This window comes from Manacus vitellinus, unplaced genomic scaffold (assembly GCF_001715985.3).
Source record: "Manacus vitellinus isolate BGI_N305 unplaced genomic scaffold, ASM171598v3 scaffold_32_pilon, whole genome shotgun sequence".
Classification (NCBI taxonomy): domain Eukaryota; kingdom Metazoa; phylum Chordata; class Aves; order Passeriformes; family Pipridae; genus Manacus; species Manacus vitellinus.
This window is the reverse complement of record NW_021940460.1, coordinates 2,783,637-2,793,734: the sequence shown is the minus strand read 5'-3', so window position 1 is coordinate 2,793,734 and position 10,098 is coordinate 2,783,637. Positions and strand designations below refer to the sequence as shown.

At 52.3% G+C, this 10,098-nt stretch overlaps 1 protein-coding gene across 1 annotated transcript in view; it reads right to left on the bottom strand.

The window, feature by feature from the left end:
- The window catches only part of RNF43 (ring finger protein 43), a 60,226-nt gene that overhangs the window by 16,180 nt on the left and 33,948 nt on the right, over positions 1 to 10,098 (bottom strand). The window contains exon 3 of the mRNA XM_008925874.4: positions 3,752 to 3,874. Within this exon, the coding sequence (XP_008924122.4) occupies positions 3,752 to 3,874 (123 nt within the window). The remainder of the gene's footprint in view (positions 1 to 3,751; positions 3,875 to 10,098) is intronic.

Below are 10,098 nucleotides of genomic sequence, written 5' to 3'. Positions count from 1 at the left end.
TGCCCTCACACGGCTTCAAATCAAGGCCCTTCCCCATCTTCATTGCCCTCCTTTGGACACTCTCTAATGGCTTCATAACTTTCTGTGTCCCCCCAAACTGCCCCAATTTTGCAGGTGAGGCCACCCCAGGGCAGAGCAGAGCAGGACAATCACGCTCACAAGTGCTGGTCACCTCCACACCCCTCGTGGGGGAGAAGCTGGGGGCACCCAGAGGGTGTGTCTGGGTCTGGAGACAGGACAGGGACGTGAGTGGAGGTGAAGATGGTCAGGAAGGTCACAGGGGTTGAAGGCTCTGAGCTGCTGACAGGATTTGACACTTGTCAAATCTGGTTTGCTGTACCAGATGGGGAAGCTGGAAAAGTGGGATCAAGGCTCAACTCAGAGCAGGGATCAGAGACTGGGGTCCTGCCTGGGATCAAACAATCCTCATTGTCTGCCAGCACTGAAGAGGACTTTCAGGGATTGACTTCCACCTGTTGGAGCCAGTCAGGCTTTGATGAACAAACAGCTCTACACAGATTTTATCCTGCTAAAGACACCAACAACGGGGCAACGAACAACTGAGACTGGACAAGTGACTCTTCCCAACACCTTTCTGACTCCTGTTGCAAAGGACACAACTTCTGGTGACCAGTGACAGGACTCAGGGATCAGCTGCAGCTGTGGAGGGTCAGGTTTGATCTCAGCAAAAGATTCTTCCCCCAGAGGCTGGTTGGGCACTGCCCAGGCTCCCCAGGGCAGTGGGCACAGCCCCAAGGCTGCCAGAGCTCAGGGAGGGTTTGGATGATACTCTCAGGGACAGGGTAGGATTGTTGAGGTGTCTGTGCAGGGCCAGGAGTTGGAGTGGATGATCCTTGTGGGTCCTTTCCAACTCAGGATATTTCATGATTCTCTGTGATTCTGTTCCAGCCATTCACAACCTGCTTGCTGCAATCATTTCCTGAGTGTTTGCTGTCCCTGTGCTGGATCCCTTCAGCCACAAGGCACTGCCAACCTCCTCTTTGAGGACCAAAACACTTTTGGTGCAAATATATATTTACAGGATGATTTCAGAGCTTTCAGCAAGAGCTGACAGCATTCTGTCAACCAGACGTGCAATCAACGGTCCACTCAGAAAACAAACAAAATTATAAATGATGCATCAGAAAGAAAAAAAAATCCCTTTGATCCTGGTGGTATTTTCCATGTCTTCCTCTCCCCGGACGCCCTCCCTGCTGGTTTTAGCTTTGGATGCTGAAGCAGGGATTGAATTTAGGAAGCAGAGAAGAGCCTCAGGTGGCTGGTGGAGTTCTTCTTGTGCCAGGCTGGCCATGTGCAGGCTTGGCTGGGTGACAGCTGAAGCAGAGGTTATGATAACACTCTGCACATGGCTATTTTTATCATCATTGATATAGTGCTGCAATTCCACATGCAAAGCTCTGCCACAAGACACACATGCCAGGGAAACGAGGCCCCTGCTCCAGCAAGAACCAGCCACATCCCACAGCTACACCCCTGCTCCTGAGGAGGGGAACGGCCCAGGGATTTTGAGGAAAAGATCTTGGCATTCCTGCCCACGGTGGGGGGGTTGGAATGAGATGATCTTTAAGGTCCCTTCCAACCTCAGCCTTTCTGTGATTCTCTGATCGGAGTGACGTTGGAGGGAAGGAGCTTGGCAGAAGCTTCAGGAGGATGGAGAAGCAGCCAGACAGGAATTGCAGGGAGTGGAGTAACCAAGATACAAGGCAGAGCCAGGGGATATGGCCATCTGCTGTATTTCATGGCTAAACTACTCTTATTTGTGGGAGAAGAGCTGTGAGCCTCCCTAGGAGAGATCCTGGAGCAGGAATACCTGCAGGATGACATCCAATGTCATTCAGCTGGATCTCAAACTCCAGTGTTGGATTTGGCTCTGGTAATGGAGCAGTGATGACTGATGGCCAGGGAACTGTCCCTCTGTCGAGTTATGAACATGGCAATGAACTGAGGGGTTTGCTTGCTTTGGAGGGTTAGTGGTCCTGGAGAAGGGATCAAGGTGGATGACCACAGTGCAGCAATGCCCCATGCCTTGTCCTCCCTGTGCCAGCCTTCCTGAGTTGACCCCAGGACTCAGTAACACACTGGCACTTCCAGTGCTGTGAGCAGTCTCAAAGATGAAGGTCAAAACCAGCAAAAAAGTTTGAATCACAGAATGGTTTGGGTTGGGAGGGGCCTTAAAGCTCATTTCATTCCAACGCCCTACCATGGGCAGGGAACGCCTCCCACTAGACCAGGTTGCTCAAATCCTGGCCCTAAGTTTTTAAACCTTTTAGATTCTGAAGTGGAAGTTGAGTCTTTGCAGCTGCTCCTCCCTCCTGTTCACAACCTCCCCCAGCAGCTGCACTGACCAAACAGCCATTCCTCCCCCATTCCCTGCATCCTGGGGCATCCATATGGCAGCCTGGGACCACTTTAACATGATGGTCACGTCTGGATGGACACAGGAGAGCTGGAGCCCGCAGCTGTGCTCCCTGGGGCACCTGCACAGCCCTCACTCTTGAGTCACAAGCTGCACTGGAAGCCCTTGGGCTCCCTCTTTATCCCACCATCCTCCTGCATCACTGCACCCACAGGTGGGACCAGGACATTTTCCAGGTGTGTAGAGACTGACAGCATGTCCATAACTCTTGTGCCAGCTGCTGCCACCAGCTCCAGAGCAGCAGCCAACCAAACTCAGGCTGGGCAACCCAGAGAGGGATGGGCACTGCTGCCTGGCTGCCCACACAGCTGGGGGGAACAGCCCTGGGGTGGCAAATCCATCATGGAATCACATCCCTTTGCTTGGTTTTGCTGCCACAGCCTCTGTGAATCAAACCCTGCTGGGCAGGAGCAAGAGATTGTTGCCTTCCCTCTTGAGCTGAGCCACAGGGAGAATGGAAAAGGATCCTGTCCCCATCCCCACCACGTCAGTCCCAGCATGGAGCAGGCAACCAGGTGGCAACCCCTGAATACAATCCAGGCAAAGCCAAAAAGGGGGTCTTCATGTTTGTACAATGCTTGTGGAAAATAGTCCAACATTCAGTACAGAGACAAAAGAAAAGCCAATGTTTGCCTTATTGGTGCAGCTTTATCAGAGACATACAGATTTTAAGGCTTAAAATGACCCTCGTTCCTACCTGACTTCCTTATTACCAGAGAATTGGATCAGTGAGCTCAGCTTTTGGCACAGGAACTGCTGCTTCACTGAGGTACCCAATCCAAAGACCTCTGAGATCACCCAGGGGCCTGAACTGTTCATGAGTTATGACCCACCACTAGTTCACTGGTCTGCTTTTGCCTCATTGCTCAGCCCTGATTCTTCTTGTGCCTCATCCATTGAAGTGTCAGAGGATTATTTTTGAAGACAGAGGCACAGAGGATGTTTTCTGTGTCTGTGTCTTCCCACAGGACAGAGGACACAGAGAAACACAAATCCCTCCACGGGCCATCGAGCAAAACTGGAGGGGCACGAGGCTGCTGGGAAGTAAAGCACAAGGGATGGTGGGATAAGGGGGAATTTCACACCTTTTACAAAGCCAGGCAGTCCAAAAGATGGAAGGATGGGTGTTGGGGATGGCTGGCACAGCGTCTCTCCCAAAGGACCCCTTCTGCCAAGGACCCTGCTCTGTCCTTGTCCTTTTCTCTACTTTCCAACAGCTCTTTCCCACCTTGCTGCCTCCTCTCACCCTCCTCTTTGCTGCACCACAGGTTTCACTTCCCAGGCTGGTGCCATTCAGGGCATTTTGGGACTCACCTTGTTAGCCAGGGACAGGCAGGGGTTGGGATCCCGGTCTGGCTGTTCCAGCTTGACGATGGTGATGAATCCTGACTCGGTGTGTTCATCCTCACTGGTGTTGCACAGGGACAGCGGGTGGGACTGCAGGACAAAAGCAAAGGACACTCAGATCTTGGGGCTCAAGCCCACCCTCTAAACCCTCTGGACCCACCCAGAGGTGTAGGACCTCCCTGCACTGGGCATCACCACCCTGCTACATCCCATGGCCCTGCCTGAGCCACCGAGGCTCTGAATGCCACAAAAACCAGGTCACTGTCCAAGTTTTGGTTCACAAGGAAAATGTCCCAGAGAAAGGTGGAGTTCCTATCCCAAACTGCACTCAGAGTTGCAGAATGGGTCAGGTTGGAAGGGACCCCAGTGGGTCACTGGTGCCACCTCCCTGTTAAGACAGAGCCAGCCCAGAGCACAGAGCACAGGATTGTGTCCAGAGAGATCTGAAATACCCCCGTGAGGGAGACTCCAGCCCCTCCCTGGGCAGCCTGTTCAGTGCTGCCTTTGGTAGCACCAAGTCTTGGGCATCAAAACAAGAACAGGTCTTACAAAGCCATAAAAGCAAGTTAAAATCATCAAATCCTAAAATCACAGCCTGGGTTAGGTTGGAAGGGACCTCAAGGACCAGCTAGTTCAAATGTCTAGTTCAAGTGTCTGTGGTTGTGGGTTTGTATCCCACTCCTAATCACCTCTGTAACTGCTTAAAACAAAAGTGAAAGTGAAGGATTTCAGTGAAAATGAAAATATTTTCAAGTAAAAGTTCGTATCCTTTTGTCAAAACTGGTCTAGTGGAAGGTGTCCCTGGCATGAGGTGGAACTGGATGATCTTTAAGGTCCCTTCCAACCCAAACCATTCTGGGATTCTGTGACTTCAGACTCAAGGACACCAGAGAGAGTGCAATTGTACCAAGCCCGAGCATCATAAACTCTGGAAATCCAGGTTTTCAGGGAAGAAATGCAATCTGTCATGGCTTGGAAGTGCCCAGGAAAGGCTCCCAAATAACCCCCTGCTTCCCTGGAGCACTGACAGGCGCTGTGCCCACCAACACCAGCACAGCATCCAAGTGCCCTGGAAGTGTTCAAGGCCAGATTGGAGCAACCTGGGCTAGTGGAAGGTGTCCCTGCCCATGGCAGGAGTTGGAACAAGATGGTCTTTAAGGTCCCTTCCAACCTAAAGCATTCCATGATTCCATGATTAATGATAACACGATAAATACGAGCAAGAAGCCAGGCTCCTGCAGCTCCAAACGAGTGTGGAGAGCAGATATAAAATGCTGGTGGCTCTTCTAGGGGGGAATCCAGGTGATAAATCTGGAGAAGACCTGCTGAGGAACGCTGATCCCTGCAGCTGAGACCCTTCCCACGTGGGCAGCTCTGCATGGAGCTGTGACAGAGCAGTGGTCCCTCCTTATTCTGTGCTGGATCCTTCACCAGACACTGATCCTGCTGGAGCCTGAGCCTGGGTGCCTTCCTGAGCACTCTGCAAAGGTGACCAGGGGCAGCTCAGGGGGACACAGGCACCATCCACTCCACACTCCACTTGTCTCTGCTCCAGATCCCTCTTCCCACCATCTCTTCCCATTTGCAACTCCTCCAGCAGCAAGGCCTGGCTCTTACTGGCCATCCTTGAACAGCATTTTCTTGGCACTCCACTGCCCCTGGGTGAGGGATCCTGGCTGCACATCGTGCTCACAGGACAAGAGGAGACTCAAAAAAAAATCTATGGATGACGTGGAAAAACAAATATTGATTCCTCAATGCAGAGGACTCGTGCCCCATGGGTGGCCCTGGCTGCAGAGTCAGGATCCCTCTCTCCCTCCTGGTCCCAGGGTTTGCAGATGGGCTCAGGCACTGCAGGAGGGAAGGGTTTTGCAGGAAGAGCATCCCCTCCTCCATGGTGGGTTGGGGACCTCTGCAGCACCCACTGCCACAGCCAAGGGGCCACCTCTCCTGACAGAAGCTTATCTGATCTAGGAGACAAGGGACAGCCAAAATCCAGTCACTGGAGAGAGGGGCTATGTTCATAACCAAAATTAAAGAGGTCTCATGCACGCTGTCTAAATCCCACTGCTGTCCTGATCCCATCCTGATCCCAATCCTGATCCCACTCCTGATGGGCAGAAGGACCTAGATGGGCATTCTGCTGGACCCCACAGTGCTGCTGCAGCTGGGGCTTCCCTGGTGGAAGTCACAGCACTGCTCTCCCAGGACCATCCCTGCCTGGCTCTGCACAGGCTCCCGAGATCCCAGTGGGAGGTCAGGATTAGCTGGCAGGGTTTGGACTCAGTCTTGGCTGATCCAGCCCTGCAGCTCTGGCCCCGGCCCTGCTTCTGAGACACTGTGAATGGGGCCTGTGACCCCCTGGCTTTGTCACTCCTGTTTCTGTCACCACATCCTTCCTGTCACCCCTTCAGCAGGGTGCAAAGCTCCTCCCCATCCCTATGTTCTTGCTACCACCTTTTAGTTTTCTTGTTTCCTTACCCTATGGCATCTCTATTTTCTACCTTTTCTGTCCACCGCTCCTAAAATACTGATTTTCCCTTTCCTAACTTCTCCTTGCCACCTTTCCCACTTTTATTCCCACCAGACCCACTGCCTTCACACCAGCCTGTCCCAGAATCACTCACAGGTTACACTGAGCAGCAGAAACACAAGGAGAGGTCCTGGGGAACCAGGTATGGAGAGGTGCCAGATCTCCACTTGGGATCTTCAGGTATAAAACAGCAGAAAAAGAAAGATGACCCTGAGAGGTCACCTCGCCCTCTTTGCTGCCCGAAGGCAGGATCAGCCAGACCTAAAACATTCCTGAGAGACACTTGCTCAACCTGTTTTCAAGACCTCCAGAAAGGGAGACTCCTCACCCACTCCAGGGCTTCCTTCTCCTCCACACTGCAAAGTATGTTCCAACATCTCACTGGAGACAGTTTTGCTCCAGTCTGAGCCTATTAATTCTCACAGAATCAATCATGCCCATAGAAAAGAGATTATTTGTGCTTTCTTTCCCCCAAAGAACCCTTTAAATGTTTCTGTTCCCCTTTCTGTTCACCAAGGAGACCTCAGGGACAAGGGCTGAAAAAGGACACGGAGAAAGTCCTCAGTTTTCTCTGCAAGGGAACTCAGAGCATTTCCCACCCTTCCTTCATGGGGGATGAGTCAAAATTTTATTTGATCTGAAGTGGCAGGAGAAATGTTATAACCAGTCCAAAAGGTTGGCATGGAAAAGAGAGGAAGAGAACGGGACAAGGGAGTGTTTACCAAAGGGCTCAAGAACAATCCTGGACTAAACTGGGATAACTCATCACTACATGGACCACAATCCCAGAAAAAATGCAGGTAGCAAATACCAAACTGAATTTGCAGAAGTTGAGAGCGATGCAGGGGATGGGAGACTGATAATCCTGACTTCCCAGCCAAAAAAAAGAGAGCCAGGTAAAAAACCCAGGATAATGAAGAGAAGGGAAGAACTAACAGGGCTTTGGAAGAGGAGGCTGATGGTTCACAGAGCCACAGGGACACCCCAGTCATCAGATCCTCTTCCCTCGGTCTTCCCAGATCTCAGCCTGACAGGAGGGGGGAGCCGGGGGGGGTCGGGCTCTGCTCCCAGGGAACAAGGGACAGGACAAGGGGAAATGGCCTCAAGCTGTGCCAGGGGAGGGTCAGGTTGGACATCAGGAGGAATTTCTCCATGGAAAGGGTGGTCAGGCACTGGAAGGGGCTGCCCAGGGAGGTTGTGGTGTCCCCAGCCCTGGAGGCATCCAAGGAAGGACTGGAGGTGGCCCTCAGTGCTCTGGGCTGGGGGACAGGGTGGGATTGGAAACAGGGTGGACTCCATGGTCTTGGAGGGCTTTTCCAACCTCAATGATTCTGTGATTCTGTGTGAATGCCTTTAGGCCTGGAAAAGAGAGGCTCTTCCCAGTTTATCTTAACTCTCCAGCTCTGTGAGCTGAACAAAGCCCCTCTGACACCAAGATCAATCCTCTCTAACCCCAGACACAGCAGCAGGAATGACAGGACACTACCACAGGTACGGGAGATGCTGCCAGGGGGCCAGAGCTGAAAAGTGCTCTGGGACACTGCTGGAGGGACATGGGAGGATGAGGAGGGACAAGGCAGGGAGATGAAGTGGATGTTAACCGTGAAAAAGATGGAAATGGTTGTTTGGAAAAGGAAGAGAATGGCAGAATGTTTCAAGGGGCCCGAGGACAAATTGCCACTTCCATGACTCCTGGGCATGAAGCTTGGGGATCAGGATATGGGGCTTTTTAATGTACCTACATGAAGTTTCAAGAGCTGTTATAAGAGCAAACACACCTTACCCACATGTGAGTCACAGACAAACACGTTCACTGATAACAAATGCATTATTCTTAGAGAGACTCAGGTCCTATCTCAACGTGCAAACAGCTCAGACAACCATCCGAGTCCCCTGAAGGAGTGGCCAGAGGCGGGAGAGGAGACAAAGGACCTACAGGGTGCCAGTGCAATACTCCTGTGCCTGTGCCCTTACATGTGCTCATGAGCTTCACCACCTTTGGCCTGTCTCAAGGGTCAGCAGTGCCCGAGGGTTTGATACAACAAATCAGTCCCTAATCAATCAGTGACTGTGTTTCTGCCTCCTTTTCATTACTAAGCTGGTGAGCAACAAAGAGAAGTGCTGAACCCAAGAGGGATGTGCAGGGTTAGATGGTTTAGGTGAAGTCTGGATCTTTTCTGTCGCTCTCTGCAACAGGAGGGGGGAGCGGGGGGGGGTCAGGCTCTGCTCTCAGGGAACAAAGGACAGGATGAGGGGAAATGGCCTCAAGCTGTGACAGGGGAGGGTCAGGTTGGACATCAGGAGGAATTTCTGCATGGAAAGGGCTGTCAGGCATTGGAAGGGGCTGCCCAGGGAGGTTGTGGAGTCCCCATCCTTGGAGGTGTCCAAGGAAGGACTGGAGGTGGCACTCAGTGCTCTGGGCTGGGGGACAGGGTGGGGATGGGGCACAGGGTGGGCTCGATGGTCTTGGAAGGCTTTTCCAACCTGAATGATTCTGTGATTCTATTTGCACAAGCATGGCCATGGGGTTGGAGAAACTCTGATACCCACCCCTCTTCAGCTCTGCTGAAGTTTGCTCTCTTGTGGGCAGAGAGGTCCCACACAAGGGCAGAGGTGCCACTCCTGCTGGCCCAGCCACCACGAGGGTTGTACAGGCACACAGGAAAATCTTTGGCCAAGCTCCATCACGACGTCTGTTAAACCGTCTCTGTCTGGTCCACACATCCATTCTGGAGTATCAAAGGCACGGGAGGTTCTCTGGTCAGCCCTGACTCACACCACTAAATGAAAGTAAAGGCAAGCTGGCCCAAGTCACGGGAGAACAGCTCACACTCCTCTGCCTCTGAGCACACTGCAGGCAGTCTGGACTCGAAATCCATGGAGAGCATCCAAGCCATGCTGACCTGTTCACCTCACACACCTCAGAGGACTCAGCCTGTCCTCACTCTGGGAGATGCTGCCACTGAGTGGCACTGACCCTCTTACACGTGACCCTCTGCTCTGTGCTGACAACGGTTTGGAGGTTAAAGCTGCTCCACAGGACTCACACAAAGTCTTGTTCCTCAGCAACCCTCAGAACACTGGTAAAGTCCAAGCTCTACAGACAGCCCAGCAAGCCCAACCCATCCCTCCAACCACTCCAAGCACAAAGCTCTACTGTCCCCTGGCACCAGCTCAGGGGTGGTACAGACATAGGAGGACTTCCACAACTCATCTGTCAAGCAGGAGACAGCTCTGACCCTGAAAGCAGCTCTGCAGTGACGGGCCAGACACAAAGACTCACCCAAACCCAGATCATTGGGGTATTTTTCCTCAATCACAACAGGTTTCAAAGTTAAAGCCTCGAAAGTAGATGCCAGAAAGAGCATTCCTGCTCATCTAGAAAGGAGAAAGAATGTCTAGAAGAGCAAAGACTGACAAGGGAATTCTTCTGAGGACAAATTAGGCCACAACATCTTCTGAAGCATCACACATCTCCAGGAGGGCTGAACTGCTCCTGGAAGGAGAGCAGAGGGCTCTGCAGAGGTTCATGTGGGCTAAGGAATTCTCCAGAACTGTCCTGAAGGTGAATCTCAGCAGCAGTGTTACCTCCATGAGTGCCTGGAGATTGCAGGGCCCTGACATGGACCTAAACTCCCATTGCGGCCTTTTCTGGAGAAGCCAACAATGGTCCAGGGAAGCTTCACCTGGTCATGGGTGAAACACTTGTTAGGATTGCACATGGAGCTGTGCTCACCAGGAAAAAGCTGCAGGAGGGAGATGGGCTTGGAGGAGGGAGCCC